The sequence below is a fragment of the Diplotaxodon limnothrissa genome, linkage group LG23 (genome assembly GCF_057381915.1).
Source record: "Diplotaxodon limnothrissa isolate DT_005_m linkage group LG23, D_limnothrissa_male_GT1.1, whole genome shotgun sequence".
Lineage (NCBI taxonomy): Eukaryota > Metazoa > Chordata > Actinopteri > Cichliformes > Cichlidae > Diplotaxodon > Diplotaxodon limnothrissa.
Genome location: NC_140617.1, coordinates 20203038 through 20224302, shown reverse-complemented (window position 1 = coordinate 20224302; position 21265 = coordinate 20203038). Strand labels below are relative to the sequence as shown.

Sequence of the window (21265 nt, the reverse complement as noted above, 5' to 3'; positions counted from 1 at the left end):
ATCAACTAAAGATGGGATTTAGCTATGTGACACTAACCCTAACATGCTAATATTAATGATGCTAATATTACACAGAAAAAAAGAGCTCAAAATCATGATCGATCCAGAAAACCATGTAAATTGACTGGTATGAACTATCCGGTCGTTAAGTGATGTAGTGACGAATCCTACTTATGGGCCTAAAGTAGTCTGCGTTTAATATGGCTTTTGTGTTGTTAACATGTTTAATGTTTTGTATTTTCTTCTATTTAATCTCAAAAAGCTCCTAAATCATTTATTTAAGCCTAGTTTTTAAAACCTTAGGATGTAACTACAGCCCAGCCCATGCAGTAGTATATGAATGACTAACCTCGTATTGTGGATGGATTATCTCAGTTGTTCTCCTGGCTGAAGTTTGGTCCTTTTACAACATCCTGCCATGCGATTACATTTGTTCCAGACCACCGAGAACACTCACGTTAACTTTTATCGAGTGGAAAAAAAGTTAGCTTGTTTATATTATGCTAACATAGCTGTGTCGCTAGCGATCACGTAGCACATCATTATATACCAGCTAGCCCAACTTCAGTAACCCTACAAACGTCACTGCTGTTTAGTTTTCTGTCTTCATTTATGTTGGAAGTGATAACAGAGCTGTACGTTTTAATTTGTTTCCAAAACCCCGCAGTCAGGACATGCTATATTGTATTTAGATAGAAGCTAGCGAGCTAACTTCCTGCTAACTTCTAACTCCGTTAAATGTCATAAATTCCGTTTTCATGGATGTGTGGATGTTAAACTCAATTGTTACTCCTGGTAGAGCAGAACGCTGATCATTTTATTAAAGATGAAAGACTTTAGACAGTTTTTCAACTCTCAGTAATGCCATAGTGATCGTTTGATATATGGACCTGCAGCGGAGTTTAGGCCCAGACACGGCTAGTGACGTCAGACTTAACGACTGGATAGTTATCAAAAGATGGTCAAAGTTGTGTTTGTTATGGACCAGTTTAAAACTGAATTTATACTGGCTAATGTTGGCTTACCTATGCAGACAAGTTGCTTAGTACATGGCATAGTAGCTATCTGACATATTATGAGGAGAATAAGAAAAGAGAGCAATCAAATGCAATTTGAACTGAGTAAAGGTTATTTTAAAGCTCATAATTTTCCTTTTTTTCTTTTTTTATCCCATGTTCAGACATCCTGCATCTAAAGCCCAAATTTAAAGCTTCACTTGCTGAAATTTATCTTACTGTAAATATTGTTGTTTTATTAAGTGTCTGATAGCCAGTCCAGGTGAACGGATTTTAGAGTGCTGACAAGTAATTTTTCTTCCATTTACCAACCCAGACATCTGATAATAGAGATTTAATGTCCTGTCAACAGTCAGGTTAGTGTGTTGCTACCTGATTGGATTAACCCTGAAACCTGGACCTGATCTGGGCCAAGACTGCGTTCAGCCAACTGTGCCACTGAAAGGCGTCTTAGATTTTTGGCAGAGAGACCTGAAACCATTTATAGTCAGCAGCCACTTTATTAGATACACCTGAGAGGTTGAATGCAGTCCAGTACAACAACTTGGCAATGATTTATTTTATTTTTTCAATATTTCTGTTAATCATTACATTTTACATATCTATATGACATTTACAGTGTGGAGTATAAAATATTAGGAACTCATTTAAATGCAATCCAGAGCAGCCACTTCAGTAATACACAAGATATCTCCCTTTTGACAGTCAAAAGAAAAATTAAAAATGTAAGTTGAATATTGAAAATCAAATAGCCTGGAGGTTTTTATCTTAGTTATTCTCCAAATATTTTTATTTATTGATTGATTTTGTTTCTTTTCTGTGCACGTGTTTCACATTTAAAGTGAGAAGTTTGTGGAAAAAAAACAGTTTATGACCTTTGTGTAACTGCAAAAAATGTAATAAAACCAATAAAATATAATAAATGATGCTCAACCAAATGGTAGAACAAATTTTCAGGCTTTCACTGAAATTAACCTACCTTATTGAGTCTTTTCTAACAATTGGTTTACATCTGTAATGCCCAAAAAATCCACCAGAAGGCACTGTGAATGTAAACGATTGGCTCTTCTTATCCCTCTACCAACCAGGTAGTCAGAAACAAAAAAACATCAAACATATTTTGAGTGTTTTTGATGAAACTAAGGCAGGAAGATATAATTTTTTGATTTATAATAGTGTTAGAGGAATTACTAAACAGATGTATGTCACTTGACAGCATTAAAAAAGTGAAATTAAATGCTTAATAATGTTTTTTAAAAAGTGGTCAACCAAACGGTTGATTTGTCCCTTTATGGTGCTAATGCTAACATAACCTAAATGTTATTAAAATTGATTATTTGCCATAAACTCAGACCACTAGACCCATTTTGTTTATCCATTGCTGTTGATAAATCACATTAACAGTGTTGGGGAGTAACGGAATACATGTACCACCGTTACGTATTTAAAATACAAAATATGAGTAACTGTATTCCGCTACAGTTACCGTTTAAAAAGATGGTATTCAGAATACAGTTACTTTTTCCTGTTTCATATTGTCGTGGGTCAGGACTGTTTGGGTTTTGCTATGTTCTGTTATTCCAGGTGGCAGCGTTGTGGTTGCCATGGTTACAGGGTGACGCGGGCTCTCTCTGCCTGTTTCCTGGGTGAGAGAGCACCTTTTTGTTGTTGTTGTTGTGCTAAGCTAATAGGCAGAATGCTACAGTCATAGCCCTAAAGAATGTAGCTTCATGGGCAGTGTAGTCCGTGCTGCAGGGAGAATGGACTGCCATACACATTATGTGTCTGTGAGCGCGAGGAGGAAGAAGAAAAAAGAGAGTGGAAAAGTACTAGTTGTCATTGAGCAGAAACGGGAGCTGGAAGCATGTAAATATAATAATAACCACTGCAGCCAAGAAGAGTGCCTGACGAGCCCAGTTGTAAGTAAGCTATTAAGACTCGACTGTGTTCGTGTTTTCTTCCGAAACAATAAGTTCTGTTGGAGCAGCCTTTCAACGCCTCTCTGTCTCAAACTTGACCCAGACAACAAAGTAAAGCTATTTTTCGGCTACTAGCCTGACAGGAAACGATGTATTAGCCAGAGGTCCATTTACTATGGTTCGGAGCCACGGACCTTCAGTAATAGTAATAAATCACACAGCAATAGTACATTCATGTAGTTGTAAAAAGCATGATAATATATTAAGTAATCCAAAGTATTCAGAATACGTTACTCTCATTGAGTAACGTAACGGAATACGTTACAAGATACATTTTGGGGCATGTATTCTGTAATCTGTAGTGGAATACATTTTAAAAGTAACCTTCCCAACACTGCACATTAAGTGTTAGCACAGCAAGAATATGCTGAAATAATTTCCTCAGTAAGTCATTTTTGTAACTTTCTGAGTTAATATTAGTAAATATTGTAAAAATCAAGAATAACATGTGGAAATCACAAATATCACAACCGATTACCTTTTAACCAAATTACAGTAGCTGGTAAATTAATATTACTAAATTGTCAAAATTATAATTTCATGTTGAACAAGTACTATATGGACGCTAAACAATTATATGGCTAAAAATCATACGTCCTGTGGCATGATACTCATGATACCATCCACCTTCAACCACAGTGTGTTTGAGGTCATGGTTTCATATGAAGCCACAAGGTCTGATGAAGGTCTGATTGCAATGAAATGGTTTGACAAGAAATGTGTCAACCTCCTAAACAATGCCTGTGGGTTCATGCCTCTTTCATTGGTCAAACGGTGGAGCAAAGAGTCCAATGCAAAGATCACCATTCCATGCCCATCACTCATCCCTGTATATAATTAGCATATGGGAGGAATTAAACTTTCTGATATGCTATTACACCTGTATAAGACAAGTTATAAGTTACAAGTTAAGGAGATGGCATATTCCACTGTTCGGATACATCTTTGACTTGAATACCTGGTCTACAAGAGGGACTGTGCCCTACTGGACCAGAAACCAATGGCTCTCAAAAGGTTTCCACCTGGCTGTGTCTGAACCAAGTTAACAAGCCAGCATCTAGATTTGGACAACCATGATTCAGCTCTCCAAGACCACAGAGTAAATGCTACACCCTAAGACCCCAACGACCAAAACTACAAGCAGATGTGATTGATTTGCACTGTCTTTAGTTTTTTGTTTTTTTTTTAAACAAAAATGATTTTGCACAGTAGCATTCAATCAGAAGTGGCCCGAATGTGAGTATTTTGTGCTGTTGCACATTTTTCACATTTGCAGATTTAAAAAAATATGTACTTTGTTGTTTGATATAATAGTTTCCTTTGATGGAATGAAAACCAGCAATGTTCACTGGCATGCTACTAGAAATGCCCTGGATAGTTTTTGTTATTAATTTAATTATAATTTGGCCCTTTATTTGATTTTTTCAACTGTATTATCTACTGTACTTGTATTTGCATGACATTTCATACTTTTACCATGAAGTGACATCTCAAATGTTTGGTAGAGATCAATATTTTAAAAACTACAGGGTCTATTGAAAAAAAATTATTGATTGTGGTTATTACTCACCCAAGTCAATAAGAAATGCAAACAAAAAAAATTTCCATTGCTTTTTTCTTGCTGTGGATCTCAAAGGGTCAAAAGACTGATAAGTGTAAAAACTGAAAAGCTATGAAGTGGCTAGCTTGTCCAAACTGCATCCCTCCTTTTATCCCATGTTTGGGTTCAACTCCACCACACTGTAAAATTTAGTAAGTTGTCATTACAAAAAACAAAACAAAAACAAAACTGGTCTTAGAGGAAATGCAAATATGTTACATTATAATTTGGAGGGTATTTGCACTCATATATCAAATAAACACCTTATTCAGTGATTGCAACTAAAACCTGAGTGGACTTCATCACTTGGACAAACTTCATATCATCACCATCAACACCAGCTTCTATAAAAAAAAAAAAGGTATTTACTAGAAATTAAAATTGTCCCATGCACCGCACAAGTACAGGAAATCTGATTTTATTAACATTTTAAGCACAAGCCTGAACAAAATTAGTCAAGGTGACTTTTACACTGGAAATCTGTTACACACCCACAAAAGCCAAATCTGCACACACCCAAACTGAATGAAGGATCACAATTACTTAGTGAAGCACATTTACACAACTATACTCTTCAGTGTGCATTATTCAATGCAGTTAACAAACTTCAAAAAATATATATACATAACGTTAAATGCACTGATGTAATTTAAGGTTGTTGTATTTACTGAGTAACACTCCTTAGGCAATTATTTTGTGTAAAATGGATTTTAATGACAAATCATCATTACTGGTGCCACTTTTTTTCTAAGTGCTTCTTCTGGTTTGTTTTCAGCCCTGTGTACGGGAGCCTGGATGTTTCCTCAACACTGAAAGACAGAACAGTTTTGCTGCTGTTATCACTGATGTAAATCTGTTTGACACCAATCAGCTCACAGAAGAGCCAGGCCTTACAACTCTGTAACCATGGGTGAAGATTGCAGCGAGCTGTTAAATGGTGACTGTGAGGCGGCGCGGCAGACTAGCGACATCACCTTTAGCACTGGGATAAGCCCCACCTCCAACCTGCGCAGGAAGCAGCTGCTGTGGCAGAACGCCGTCAGGAACATCATTGACCAGCACAACCTGTACACACTGAGGCTCGCTGGGGGTTTGGAGCGAGGCAAGCACCATATCAAAGTCACCGATGCCTACATCGCGGACATCAACAGGTAGAAAGAAACTGATTTCTGAGTTAACTGAACCTTAACTATAATAAACGTTGGTATTAAGGTTAACTTCATCCTGCTGAAATTGCAAATGATCTCAATTAAAACGTTGAAATAACATTCCTGATTACTTTTTTCTTGATCGTTAATTAACTATAAACATATTAGTTAACTCCTAAAATGTGAATTTTTCCTGATTAATGTACAAATTAATGTAATCTTAAAGTTATTTAAAGTGTTATTTTACATTCCTTCCAGAATAATTTATGTGTTTATTAAAAATACATTGATTCATAGTAATTTCATGATTGAATTGATTGAATAACCTTAATAAATGTATGAACTGTCGGCATCTTAATTATTAATACAAGTTATCCTTATCCAAAACAGTTTACAAGTTACTGAATTAAGAACATTTAACAAAAAAAAAACGTTTTTCACATAATATTTTTTGTCTATTCTCTTAAATCAAACTTGAAGTATTACACAAGTTCTTCGGTCTGTGTTGTCTTGCAGGCAGATCCGCAATAAAGCGTCTCGTGGAGTATTTTGGCAGAAGCGCCGTTCGTCAGCAGCTCGCATTCACCCAACAGTCACCACAGCAACACAGAGCAAACACGACCCACTCAGTGATGCTGACTTCTTTGTGTCGTCTGGGTGGACGGTGCGAGGCGTCTTCATCCCCACACTGCAGCACAAATTCAAGTAAAGACATTCAAATGGACATTTTAACTAAAAACCATACAATTATTAGCTGTATAATAACAATTATGATACAGTCATAAAATTAATGATCTTTGTTTAAATATGCTTTGTAGCATAAACCTTGATAGTATTTAGAATTTTTTACATATTTAATCATAAATCTTTACTTGCCTATTTTATTTATTCAGGTGTCTTATTGACTATATTGTTGCTTATTGTCAATGGTATAAAAATAAGTAATGCTGATGCTTATAACCTCTTCAGGTCTGCAGACTTGGAGCAGCTCTACCAGCAGTTCTCCTCGGCTCAGAGAAGAACCTCACTGGTCGTCACTGTTGTCGTTGACATCCTGACCCGCCTTCTTGTCTCATTGCTGACATGGCCGCTGGGCTGGTGGGGCATGGCCTGTGATTGGCTTACCGGTCTGTCTGTAGTCTTGTGGATAGGAATCTGCCTGGTGGTTCTGACCAGAAAGGAAGTCTTGTCATCACCTCAGTGGCTTAGGTACACTGGGATGTAGCAGACCTGCTTGCTATGTGGGAGGGCTCCTTATAAGGATCTCTGTGCCAACTTAGCGACATCCTACATGAACTAAGTTACTATGTCTTTTAATGTAATCTGTCGCTAATATTATAGTACCTTGATGTGCGAAACAATATGGATTTATTTGTTTATTTATTTGGCTGTTATTAGGAAAGAAGCACTGCACTGCAGAGGGCATGTTTAGTTTTCTTTAAGATAAATATCAAGTTATATGCAGATGACATTTCATCCTACCAGCAGAATCTAAACAGTAGCTCAAATTTTAAACCACAGATAAGTCAATGTGACTGCTTGACTGCATTTACCAACACAGAAGTGATTTTCTAAAACAAATTCCTGACATTGAAAGCTGTAAGATGTCATAAATTCTTTTGGAAGAACGTTTGTTATTCTCTCCAGAAAAGGAAAGAAGAACTACGACTTCAGAAGCTGAAGGAACCTCTAAAATTCTTCAGTTTTCCAGAGTCTTATTCTGAAAATGTTTCACTTAAAAATTTGAAGACAGTGACCTGTTCTTCCTTTAAATCTACCTCAGGTATCTGTCAGTGGTCAGCTGGCTGTCTCAGACCTTCCAAGTGCTGGTTGGTGTTTTCAGTTGGGCGGAGAGCGATCACTCTTGGTATGTCTTCTTCACGCTTTTCTCCACTTACACCCTCCTGCCCCTCCCCCTCCTCTGGTCCATCATTGCGGGGGGAACCACCTCCACTCTGCACCTCCTGGTGGATTTCTGCTGTCACTATAATGACCACAGCTTCATCAGAAAGGTAACAAAATTGCTACATTTTATTGGCTGCTTTCTGTCACTGTGCAGTTAAACTGTCTGGTTGTACACGTGCAGGTGTTGTCCAAGGCTCTGCTGTATCTGGCTATGAACACTGCGGGTCTGTTCATTCACTACCTGTCTGATTGGACTCAGAGACAGTCTTTCCTGGAGACCAGGCGCTGTATCGAAGGACGAGTCAGACTAGAGAGGGAGAACAACAGACAAGTGAGGATGATATTTAAGGGTTCCCTAATCTTTTGTGTCCCTATTGAAGTGGAAGAAGTATTAGGATCATTTGTAAATGTGGTCAACCTATTCATCTATTTATTAATGATCTCAGTTATCAGCATAAAGTCAAATCATCATTTTTCTGACCAAACGTAACAAGATGTTTAACTAAGAAACAGCTAGGTAGCAAGTCATGTGAAACAAAGTATTTGGGATATGTCTGGACCTCATATATCCTAAAGCTAATGATGTGTGCGTCTTTGTGCTGTCAGGAACGCCTGGTGATGTCAATCCTACCTCAATTTCTGGTGCTTGAGATGACTGGTGACATGGCCGTCATGGAAGATTATCTGCTGCCTCAGCAGTTGCACAAGATCTACATTCACCATTACAAGGATGTCAGGTAATACAACCCACTTCTTTATGATGACGAGCCAGCTGGACACACATGCTATAAATGTAGTTTTAAAAGAATGAAGAACTTTGAGGAGCTTCAACAGACTAACAACTCTACTATAGTTATTGTATCGACTGAAATGACTTGTTATGGCAGTCAAATGAGCAGTTAACCTTTAACCACAGAGTTTTTTATCAAAAACCTCTAACTTTAGGCTCTAGTTTAGCTTACTAATTGTGGAGCCAACCACATACCACACAGCTATAACGTAGTCCAACTCATGGACCTTTGCTGAGTTTCTTCCTCCATTGTCCCATCTTTCTATCTACTTTAAAAAAAAAAAAAAGCCCCCAAAATTGATTAACGCTTGAACATCCAGCAGGTGTGATTTTTTGTTCTGCAACAACACCAGTAATAATGCAAAGGCATAATTTCTTAAAGAAGTTTTTAGCTTTCATCTAATGTAAAATAAGACTGAACAGGTATTGTTAGTGGTTTTATAAATTATTTCGATGATTTCATTACAGATTGTAAAGTTAAAAATGTAGAGGATGAATAAAGAATATGTAAAGGTCATTTAGCCAAAAATGTATTGCAGTAGTGGTTTTACATTGGTTTCAGTGGGATTAAAATGATATTCTCATGATGAGAATTTTGCCTCTCCACAGCATCCTGTTTGCAGACATCATCGGCTTCACATCGCTGTCATTGATTCTTTCGGCTCAGGATCTCGTTAAAACCCTCAATGAACTCTTTGGTCGCTTCGACAGGCTGGCTGAGGTCAGATCACCTTGTCAACTGCATCAGCTCCTGTTTTATGTGTTTGTACCAGTTAAAGGATTGGTGTATTTGTTATTCTACTAGGGGTTCTTTTGTTAAGTTTTGTATAAAGTTTTTTCATTTGAATTTAATCTTTATTTGGCTTTTGCCATTTATTTATTTATTTAGTGTTTTTTAAATGTACAAGGCCACAGTTTTTCTTTTTTCCCCTGTGTTTGAGTACAGGACCACCAGTGTTTGCGCATTAAGATTCTGGGTGATTGTTATTACTGCGTATCAGGAGTCCCAGAGCCTCAGAGAGGACATGCCCGCTGCTGTGTGGAGATGGGCCTCAGTATGATCAACACTATACGGTACCAATCATCTGTGGCTAACACAGCCCTACAGCTGTTTCCACAAAACTTCACAGGTGTATTTCATTTTAGTTACGTTCGTCGGGAGCTCCAACAGGAGGTGGACATGCGAATAGGCGTCCACTCTGGCTCCGTTCTTTGTGGTGTTTTGGGTCTTCAGAAGTGGCAGTTTGACATCTGGAGCTGGGACGTGGACGTCGCCAACAGTTTGGAGGCTGCAGGAGTGCCTGGGTAAGACAAATTAATACATAATATATCCTTATTACTTAATTGCCAAACTGCAGTTTGCTATAGGTGTCATCCCATAAAGTTAATCTTAATGATTAAAATACAGAAGATTTTTGTGATGTGTTCATGTAACACTGTTGTACATTTTCATCTCCTTTCAGTCAGGTTCACATCTCCAAGGCCACTCTGGACTGTCTGGGTGGGATCTATGAGACAGAGGCGGGACATGGCCAGGATCGTAGCGAGTTTCTACGGAAACACAACATCGACACATACCTGGTCCGTCCGGCATCGAAGGAAGATGTGGAGCCGCCTAAAGCAAGGCGCCCCAGTTATGACGAGATAACAATGTGGAGTGCTGAGCTGCCATTTGGAGACATCCTAGGAAAGAATTTTGTGAGTGCAGAAGACAGATTCAAAGTCCATTAGTACTTTTCTGATTGAATTTCAATAACCTTTGACCTTTTGTTGTATTCTTTGTTGGTTCACAGATCCTTGCTACTTTTACCAATGGTTCACTGACCCAGCTGCCCAATAATATAGCAGCTCAGCGCTCAGGAACACGGGAGGTGAACAAGAGGATTCGCCAGGCCATGGAGGTGCGCAGCAGTGAGCGAATGAGGAAGGAGCACATCACGACCTTTACTCAGGTGTTTAAGGACTCCCATGTGGAGGGAAAGGTAACACGAGAATCTTTTTTCTTAGTAGGTTTTTTTGGGGGGGGGGTGAAACTGGCACCTTGAAAACAGTCATTAATAAAATGTTTGTCTCTCAGTATTCTCAGATGAGAGACGAACTCTTCAAATCTAACATGGTTTGCTCCTTCATTCTGCTGCTGCTTTTAATGACAGTCCAGGTGCTAATCCCAGCCCCAAGGTATAGATTTTCCTTTTGTTAAATGATGTAAATAATTGTAAATGATGTTTGTCCAATTATCCAACAATTGGAAAAACATAAGCTTAACATGTTGTAAAAAACAAAACCATAGAATTTGTATTTAATCTTCAGATAAAACTGAAGACACTGCTATTGGTCCTGATCATATTTCAACTAGTGTTACTTTCTACTGTAACACGTTCAAAGTCACTGAAATCACCTTTTTCCATTCTGACCTTTATCTTGACCGTGTCTACATGCCAAATACATTAAATTGCTGCCATGAGATTAGATATTTGTGTAAATGAGCAGCTGTAATTAAATATATATTGAAAATATAAGACTTTGTGATCTTTTCAGCACCAAAATGTAACAGTACAAAAACAAGCTTCTGCAAATGCTTTTTTGTTTTTTATGTTAATAGATATTATTTTAACAGCCCTCACATCTAAAAGAGAAAATCATCTGCATAGGATCAGGTACCAATTGTTTCTCTGCACTTTTTGGCTCGATATAATAATTTATCTGGTCATGCTTAGAGATAAATGAAGCTAAAGATGAAACAAATTTGTTTTCCCCTTAAAAATATTATAAATGTTATACAAGGAGAGGAAACATCTTGTTCATGCTGACCGGAACTTCTATAACAGCTGACATGTGTGTGTTTAGTAACTTTTTGTTCCCACAGATTGTGTCCAATGGTCGTTCAGTTTGTGGTCAGTGGCGGCATTTACTTCCTGCTCTTGCTGCTGACTCTGGGGGAGGAATTTAAGCATTGTCCTGCTCCCCTCCAGTCAATCTGCTGTTGGGTGCATGAAAACAAGAGTGCCCGCATGCTGCTCACACTCACTGCCATCACTGTCAACTTTGGAATCGCCTCTGCAGACATTGTAAGTCTGATATTGTTTTTATCAAATCAACAACTAAGATATGTTATAGGTCATAAATACCGAACGATCATAAGAAAAGATTTGAAAACCAAACAAGCTAACATATTAAAATCGATTAAAAGAACATCATTGTCCGCCTCAGCATCACTTCTGTAACAGTTGCTGATGTGAATGCTGAGAAATGCAAAGAATGAAGCAATTTGGGGGAAAATGAATTCTCCAGAAATATTGTTTTACATTTTAAGCAGCAATGTTGACACAACACAGTGTGAGGATTACTGTTTGATGATGAGTCTCCATCAGTATAAAAGAGTATCAAGAGTATTGATTGTAATCACCTTGAATTTCTAAAGTTTTGCAAAAATGTGTTCTCTGTAAACGAAGTGTGAAATTACATCACTTTGACAGCATTGTCGTTTCAACAACTAAAAATGTGTATTTACACATTCTTTAGTTGCACCGGAACAGTGTTAACAGCAACATAAGATAAAATTAAAAATTTTCTTACAACAATGGGAATGTTTGTTTGAAGCATTTCAAGAAGTCCCTCCATTTTTGCATTGCTAGTGTTTTCGTTTAGTTTCTTGGTATTTTGTGCCAAAAAGTAATGACTCACCTGCAATAACGTGCACATCTTATTGTCTATTATGATTTCCCATATACTGACAACCAATCTTTTATGTTAAACATTTTTAAAAACCTCAGTGGGAATAATAGCTTCTTCCAGCAACTTACTGAAAGGCTTTAGTACAAAGAATTTAGTACAAAATAACTTGTTAGAAAGCTTCTTGCTTGCTTCCACTAGCTGTGGTGTGATTCATCAGAAACTGACATCAGCAACAGGGACTCCCTGCTGGCTCCGCCTCCCTCGGCTTGGACCGATATCAACATTTGCACATATCCAGAGGTGAACACTCAAACATCACATGAACTCAGAATCATGATGACATTGTTTTGATTAGTCAGTAACCATTTTTAAAATTATCACTGGCCTTTCTGTGTACAGTACATGGTTCTAAGTGGCGTGGTTGCTATGGTTACCTGTGCCGTGTTCCTCAGACTGAGCTGCGTGTTGCAGCTGGCCGTTCTACTGCTGTTTGCTGCCCTCTACACCTACATAATCAAGAATTACAGGTACAAGTTCCATTCAGGTCATGTTCCTGTGTTTTTGTGTAAAGGTGTGGAAAATAAAATGTGGTCTCCTCTGTTGTTGTCAGGTCTCATCACTTGTGCAGGAATGGAGTCTGTGTTGTTCTTATGCTGATGTTTGTGGTGGCTGTCCTCTTCAACAGCAGACAGGTGGATTCTGTTAAACACGCTACCAGCTTTTATTGCTATCAAGCAAACAATGATAACCCTGATATGAATTCAGTATGCTAATATCCACCACTTCCCTCTTCCATTTCTTCACTGGTAGCTGGAGGCGACAGCACGGCTGGACTTCCTCTGGGGCCTTCAGTCAAAGAAGGAGGTGGAGGACATGAAGGAGCAGCGGGAGCACAATGAGTGTCTGCTGCTCAATATCCTGCCCGCACATGTTGCCCAGCACTTCTTGGAGAGAGACCGCAATGATGAGGTACCTGATGCCTTTCACATAGCAGCCAACTTGATTTCCTATTGAGTTTTGGAGCTTCAGCATTAGCATTCTGGTCACTGTCATTTAGTTTTTTCTAGTCAGAAGTGACCATATCTTTATGAGAGAGGATAACGAAGTTATCAGTTAATCAAAGCTAACTTCATTATCATGCTCTGGCCATGGGAGCATCACAGGACTACTGGGACCATTACACAGACACAGATAACTGTTAATCAGAGTGTAAAAAAATCCTAGACTTCCTTCAGCAAAACAGGAGCACAGACTTCTTGGGTGATTTATGAGTGCAAGTAACCATGCAGCAGACATATTATTGGTCAGATAATTGTATTAAAGTGTTCCGAAAAAAGGTCCAAAAAGAGGGTAAAATATCACTGTATACTCATGATGTGATTCTGTATATTACCAAATTACACAAATCAGTTCAAACACTGTATAACCTCCTATGTCATCATCCACCTGTCATCCAGAGGCCACTCCTCCAGACTTTCAGCCTTGATAAAATTTAGGCACGTGATTTCTAAAAAATTAAAAACAAACAACACTCGTACAGTTACATTTATTATAAATATATAAATATATATATAAAAATTACTGTATAGAACAGCTGAGACTTTGTAAGAATTGGAAGTGGTTTAGATAATATTTTGTGGCCATTTGCACATTTTTTGAGTCTTTCGTGACTTTTTCAAGTTTTTGTATAATTGTTTCTCATCTTTAAATGCAAGGTGTGACATATGCCCTCAGACCTCATGACCAGTAGGCCTGATCAATAATCGATATTTACTTATTCTATTAGTATGAGTCATATTAACAGAGCATTAAAGTGTGTGTGTGTGTGTGTGTGTGTGTGCGCGCGTGCGTGCGTGCGTGTTATCAGGAGTTGTACTCACAGTCGTATGAGCGAGTGGGCGTGCTGTTTGCCTCTCTGCCCGGATTCTCCGACTTCTACGAGGAAAAGGAGGTCCTTCATCAGCATGTTGAGTGTCTCCGCCTCCTTAACCACGTCATCAGCGACTTTGATGAGGTCATAAATCACACACACACACACACAAACGAGATATGTTTTGTAAACTTTATTAAATGTAGTATTTTTTACCTTTGTGTTTGTGTGTTGTAGCTGCTGGATGAATGCTACTTTCAGCAGGTGGAGAAGATCAAAACCACTGGCAGCTGCTACATGGCAGCTTCAGGCCTCTCACCTGACAGGCAGGTGAGTCCTGCTGTTACATCACAACACTTAAATGCTCCCTCTGAGCCTCTTGTCAAAGGCTCTGATGTCCATACACTCTTCATTCAGACGTGCATGTGTGTGTTCAGGATTGTGAGGATGGCTGGAATCACCTCAGTGAGTTGGTCCTGTTCGCACTCGCTATGCAAGAAACTCTCAAACACATCAACACACAGACAGGAAACAACTTCCAGCTCCGTGTTGGTAAGTACCACACACGCACACGCACACACACACACACACACACACACATATAAATACCACTTTAGTACTCAAAGAAAAAAATAAAAATCTCTCTAGTTAGAAAGAGTTTAGAGGGAGAATTTGAAAGTTTTAAACAAACAGTTAAACCAGTAGTTTAGGTGCAAAGGTGAAAGATTTTCATCAAGAATGGGAATCATAAAAACATCAGAAATGTAAAAATGAACAATTTCACAAATGTATTTACTTCTTTTTATTTTATCTATAAAAAAATCATTCTTTAAAATTCTTTGAAATAGATTCTTTAAAAATCATTCTTCTTTATATATTTTAAATGAATCATTGGTAAACAGTAACAAATATTTTAATATAATGTTTTTGAATAATGAACTTTTTAAAAGAATTACAAAATTACAAACATGTCTAGAAAATAATTTTTAAACAAAGTTTAATGTAATATTATTATTTTCATTATTATTATTACATTTTTAAAAGCTTTAGCAAAAATTTTAAAAAAAAGTGTATCTTTTTCCCTTATTATTATTGTGTATTATTTAAACACTCCATGACCTTTGACCTCTAACATCACTTCGAGGTGTGGCTCACGGTCCGGTGATAGCAGGTGTGATTGGAGCCACCAAACCTCAGTACGACATCTGGGGGATGACGGTGAACATGGCGAGCAGGATGGAGAGCACCGGTGTGAGCGGGCGGATACAGGTGAGCTCACCTGTTTGCAGAAACATGAGGTCATCACTTCAACAGGTTTTTAAATGTCGTCCTTTGTGTTTAGGTCTCAGAACACACCAGCTCTATTCTGGTTGAACGAGGCTTTCTGAGGCAGCTCAGAGGGGACGTTTATCTCAAAGGGATTAGTGAACGCCACGGAAAGGTGAGCCATCATCATCATGTGACCACACACATGACCTAAAGATCTAAACTATGAGATTTAGGTGCAGGTATGAACAAATGAGTTTGAAAATAGTTACATTTAACATAAAATTAACATAACATAAAAAAAACTGCATTTTAACTTGGAGGGTTTATATTTAAACAAAAAAGTATATATCAAGAGTATGACAAAAAATTTGGAATTTTTATCATACAAATCAAAAGAAGTCAAAATGATGAGAAAGTGCATGACACAATTGTGCAGGAAAAGTGTGTCATACATTTTTGTAAAATTTGCCTAACACAAGGAGATCATTTTTATACATTTTTACCCCAAAAATATAAACAGAACTTTTCATAAACATGAGAAAAATATTTCAGATAAGAAAAATATCATGTTTAACCCTTTACAGCCGATCGGAGCGGGCACGCTCTGTTTTGCGTAACTATTTTTAAATCCCAGTAGCACTGCAACCACGTAAGCTAGCGCAAAAATTTTTTTTGCATATGAAACCGGAGGAGTTGTACTCACATCTTATGCCATCAGCTTGTCCTAGGTCACGGTTTCCTTCCACATAAAGCTTTGCAAAAACTGCATAAAAAGCGCTTGCAGGAACAAAAACATAATATTCCAGAAACACGCTGTGCCGGTCCGATCAGCTGTTCATAACACTTCCTACGTTGGAATAGACGTCAGCGCGAACTTTTGCATTTCCGCCATTACCTGCCCGAAACCGGAAGTGACGTCATTTTCGCGGAAATGTAGTCTTTTTTACTATCAGGCCCTCAGGGCCTATACTCGTCTTTTTAAAAGTTATGTTTGAGTTTATGACTTTCTGTGTCGTTTCTGGGATGCTTAGGACTCATATTGCACTGCTGGAAATAGTTTATTTTGATGCATATGCTGCTTTTTTGCAAATTTGCAGTATAATATTTATTTTCGTTTTTCCTGCAGTGTATAAAAATTGGTGTATTTCAAAAATAAAACTATGAAGACACTCAAAATAAATTTCCTGTGGTGGGAAACTATTTTGTGCAACTTTTTTGTATTTACAGTTTTGAGGGATAAGCCTCTTAAATTTCTCTAACTAGAAATATATGTTAAAAAACAAAAACGATTTTCAATTTTTTTTGTAGTTTATTGCACTTTTTTGCAATTTATGTAATTACTATGCACTTAATGAATACATATTATTAAAATCTGGGCTATAATGGTTGTATTGATGTATAGCAACTTCAAATGCTCCCAAAAATGGCTCCACAGCAGGTAAAAATATAATATAAGCTCTGGCGGACTTGGTTCTATGGTAGGTCTTAAAGGGTTAATGTATTAGTTACATAAACTGTACACACCACTGATCAAAGTGTTTTCCCTTCAGGTTCGAACATACTTCGTGAGCAGTCGGGAGGAGCGATCCAGCTTTATAGAGCGTGGTGGGGGGCGGGGCTTCAGCCTCAATAGGAACACACTGGGAGCTGTGGTCTACAGTTTGGTTCAAGCCCAGAAAAGGGAGAAGATGAGGGAGGAGAACGGAGGCTTCCACCTGGTGGAGGCGTCGTGAGGAGGAAAAAAAGGTTTGGTTTTGAGGGTAAAAGGTAAAACTGTCAACATTTGTGAAAGCTGAAATGTTGAAGGGGGTAAGGAGTTTGAACATTCATCTGCATCGTCTTAAAGTAAAGGAAAGATTAGTAATGATGGTGATGGATTGTTGTACTTTTGCTCTGTGTTTTGGAACAAACAGCTCCTGTGGTGCTTTGCAGAGCAAAGCTAACAACATGGAATCATGCATGTGCAAATTAAACATCACTAATCACTGAGACACTGAAGGACCTCTCATGTGTCTGTTACTCTGGTTTCTAAGTGGATTCCTGAAGGTTTATTCTGGATATTCAAGCAGCCTTCCTTTATAAGACTCGTCATTCTGCCAAGACTTTGATGCAGAAAAACATTCATGTTTTATTTTATGTGTTTGTGTAGGTTTGATTTCCTCATATGAAACTATGGGTTTTAAGTCAATAAAAGATTATAGTTAAAATTTTAACACAACATGTAACTTTTTACAAAACATATTTGTAAAAAGATTTTATGAAAGTGTGAAGAATTTTCTTATATTTCTTATATTAAGCATTTATTTACTGTGTTTTTATTCTTGCTGTTAAAGGTTTCAAACTCTTCTAGCAAATTTTTTTTAAATTGTCATAACTTTGTCTGACCACCAGATGGAGCCGCGTGCAGGACCAAAAACATTTCAGGATCAAAGCACTTTACATTTAGATATTTTAGATTTGTGGATATATAAGAGACACATTAAGTTGTGACAGAACTTTGTTTGTCTACAGAGGACAAAGTGTGTCTATAAGAAGCGTTGATTTAAAAAAAAAATAAATAAAAAGGAAAAATAAACGTGGGTTTGTCCCTTGCAGTGTTTTTTTATGGTTAAATGTTTGAGCGCTCTTATATTGTGGCTAATTTACATTAAAGATCTGCCTAATATTTGACAGCTGTTAATGATACTATTTTGTTATTCTAATAAAATAAACAGGAAAAGAGAAATTGCTAATTTCACATGTGTTTACCTTTAAACTTGAGTAGATTTTTCATTTCTAAAAACACTGAAACTTTTCTTTTAGTAAATCCAGCTCCCAGCTTAGGTGTAACTACTAACAGGGTGGTTGTTGTTCTTTTCATAACTAGATTAGGATGATGTAAATCTAATCTTATGTGAAGCCTGTATTAAATGTACCTCAGTGCTCAATCTTATGACTCTTGTGATTGCTGAAAGTAAAAGTCACAGGAAAAGGAAAGTAGATGCTGCGTTAATTCAAAGGTTAATATACCAGAAAATTATATAAGTAATCTGGACCTTACAGGGACAACTACGACTCAGGTGAATAACAACAAATGACATATTACAGTATGCCATGTATGTCCTGCAGTATGACCAACAGGTCCAAGTTTTGGACACAGAGTTACACCTGACTCTAGAATTCACTGGTACAGATTTCATGTTCAAATTCACGGTTGACTCAGCAACTGTCCGAGTCCCGTTGCAAAACCACAAGACCAATTGCTCATGGTTAGTATGAAGTGTTTGTGCTGAAACGCTGTGTTTGGTTTTGTGCATTACGACCAGACATCTCCACTTTGGTCTTGTCTGTCCCATAGACATTGTTCCAGAAGTCTTGTGGGTTGTTCAGATGCTACTTTGCAAACCTAAACTGTGTTTAAATTTTGGAAGGCAGCCCTTCCAAACCACCAGCTTTCCGTGTGTTTCACACACTACTCGTGCATTCTGGCTTAATTTTTGTTTAAAAAAATAATAAAATGGTTCAGTATGTCATGTTTTGTAGTTCTGCTGAGGTTTTCTTTACCTAATTGAAAGACCTACTAAGTACATGTTCAAGTTCATGGTTGATTCATATCATGTTGTGAAAAACCTTATAATATAAAGAGAATTTAATTTGTTTTTGCCATAAGCGGACTGAGATGGAAAATGTGTTTTAGGAAACTTTCGGGTCGTACAAACACTAAATGCTTTCTGTTAGCAAATCAAACTAGAATGGCACAAATGGCATAAGAACTCATTCACTACTACTTTAAAAACGACTTTCACCGTTAATATTTGTTGGCTAACCTCATGTGAAGATTGTAGCCAGCGCCATTAAATATGATGTACCTCAGGGCTCAGTCATAGGCCCACTGTGACTGTGAATTTAAAAGTCAGTTGTTTATAGGCAAAACAGTTCTATTTGTCTCTTGTATAAACCTTAAAATCCTCCACAACAAACACATCCATGTACATGTGTAACAGAGAAGCAGAATAATTGTGTGGAGTCTGGTTGAACTTTCATTTATCAGCATCTCCTGACTATAAGCGGGGGCCTTTGAGGCTACGGAGGGCAAATCAAATGGATTCACAGCTGGAATCCAGATCACATGAGTCTGTGAGTGATCTGATGTACAGTGGGGCAAAAAAGTATTTAGTCAGCTACCGATTGTGCAAGTTCCCCCACCTAAAATGATGACAGAGGTCAGTAATTTGCACCAGAGGTACACTTCAACTGTGAGAGACAGAATGTGAAAAAAAAATCCATGAATTCACATGGTAGGATTTGTAAAGAATTTATTTGTAAATTAGGGTGGAAAATAAGTATTTGGTCACCTCAAACAAGGAAAATCTCTGGCTCTCACAGACCTGTAACGTCTTCTGTAAGAAGCTTTTCTGTCCCCCACGCGTTACCTGTATGGATGGCGCCTGTTTGAACTCATCATCTGTATAAAAGACACCTGTCCACAGCCTCAAACAGTCAGACTCCAAACTCCGCCATGGCCAAGACCAAAGAGCTTTCGAAGGACACCAGGAAAAGTATTGTAGACCTGCACCAGACTGGGAAGAGTGAATCTACAATAGGCAAGCAGCTTGGTGTGAAAAAATCAACTGTGGGAGCAATCATCAGAAAATGGAAGACATACAAGACCACTGATAATCTCCCTCGATCTGGGGCTCCACGCAAGATCTCATCCCGTGGGGTCAAAATGATCATGAAAAAGGTGAGCAAAGATCCCAGAACCACACGGGGGGACCTGGTGAATGACCTGCAGAGAGCTGGGACCAAAGTAACAAAGGTCACCATCAGTAACACACTACAACGGCAGGGAATCAAATCCCGCAGTGCCAGACGTGTTCCGCTGCTGAAGCCAGTGCATGTCCAGGCCCGTCTGAAGTTTGCCAGAGAGCACATGGATGATACAGCAGAGGATTGGGAGAATGTCATGTGGTCAGATGAAACCAAAGTAGAACTTTTTGGTATAAACTCAACTCGTCGTGTTTGGAGGACGAAGAATACCGAGTTGCATCCCAAGAACACCATACCTACTGTGAAGCATGGGGGTGGAAACATCATGCTATGGGGCTGTTTTTCTGCCAAGGGGACAGGACGACTGATCCATGTTAAGGACAGAATGAATGGGGCCATGTATCGTGAGATTTTGAGCCAAAACCTCCTTCCATCAGTGAGAACTTTGAAGATGAAACGAGGCTGGGTCTTCCAACATGACAATGATCCAAAACACACCGCCCGGGCAACAAAGGAGTGGCTCCGTAAGAAGCATTTGAAAGTCCTGGAGTGGCCTAGCCAGTCTCCAGACCTCAACCCCATAGAAAATCTGTGGCGGGAGTTGAAAGTCCGTGTTGCTCGGCGACAGCCCCAAAACATCACTGCTCTCGAGAAGATCTGCATGGAGGAATGGGCCAAAATACCAGCTACTGTGTGTGCAAACCTGGTAAAGACCTATAGTAAACGTTTGACCTCTGTTATTGCCAACAAAGGTTATGTTACAAAGTATTGAGTTGTATTTTTGTTATTGACCAAATACTTATTTTCCACCCTGATTTACGAATAAATTCTTTACAAATCCTACCATGTGGATTCATGGATTTTTTTTCACATTCTGTCTCTCACAGTTGAAGTGTACCTCTGGTGCAAATTACTGACCTCTGTCATCATTTTAGGTGGGGGAACTTGCACAGTCGGTGGCTGACTAAATACTTTTTTGCCCCACTGTATGTGTGAGGAGAAAGCAGTCTATTCATTGTGCTGTGTTACAAAACTGCATGTTGGCTGACAGGTCTTGTGACATGAATAAATATTTCCGCTCTACAGTCTATAAACCATATAATAATAATAATAATAATAATAATAATAATAATAATAATAATAATAATAATGATATAAAGTTTAAAATCACTGAATTAATTGTTTTACACTTTGAGCTGATGGCGATGTAGTGGATTTAAACTCTTTAAAATGAATAAACTCTTAAAAACTGGTGTTATGTTTA

At 38.1% G+C, this 21265-nt stretch overlaps 1 protein-coding gene across 1 annotated transcript; it reads left to right on the top strand.

The window, feature by feature from the left end:
- The first annotated feature begins 5501 nt into the window (after nucleotides 1–5501).
- Nucleotides 5502–16985, top strand: LOC146607931 (adenylate cyclase type 8-like). The gene is made up of 23 exons (XM_085348921.1): nucleotides 5502–5746; nucleotides 6260–6448; nucleotides 6713–6952; nucleotides 7527–7755; nucleotides 7830–7979; nucleotides 8255–8385; nucleotides 9048–9159; nucleotides 9385–9512; nucleotides 9585–9743; nucleotides 9902–10136; nucleotides 10232–10420; nucleotides 10516–10616; nucleotides 11305–11506; nucleotides 12312–12413; nucleotides 12513–12640; nucleotides 12724–12805; nucleotides 12924–13082; nucleotides 13981–14127; nucleotides 14221–14313; nucleotides 14421–14535; nucleotides 15128–15252; nucleotides 15326–15424; nucleotides 16803–16985. The coding sequence occupies exons 1-23, from the start codon at nucleotides 5502–5504 to the stop codon at nucleotides 16983–16985; spliced, it is 3543 nt and encodes a 1180-aa protein (XP_085205047.1).
- The last annotated feature ends 4280 nt before the right edge of the window (nucleotides 16986–21265 follow it).

What these genes read in the sequence shown, in the direction of transcription:
- LOC146607931 (XM_085348921.1), top strand. Translation starts at nt 5,502, where the DNA reads ATGGGTGAAGATTGCAGCGAGCTGTTAAATGGTGACTGTGAGGCGGCG. An exon ending in ACACTGCAGCACAAATTCAA is followed by an intron (nt 6,449 to 6,712) that starts GTAAAGACATTC and finishes TAACCTCTTCAG; the next exon opens with GTCTGCAGACTTGGAGCAGC. An exon ending in TACATAATCAAGAATTACAG is followed by an intron (nt 12,641 to 12,723) that starts GTACAAGTTCCA and finishes TGTTGTTGTCAG; the next exon opens with GTCTCATCACTTGTGCAGGA.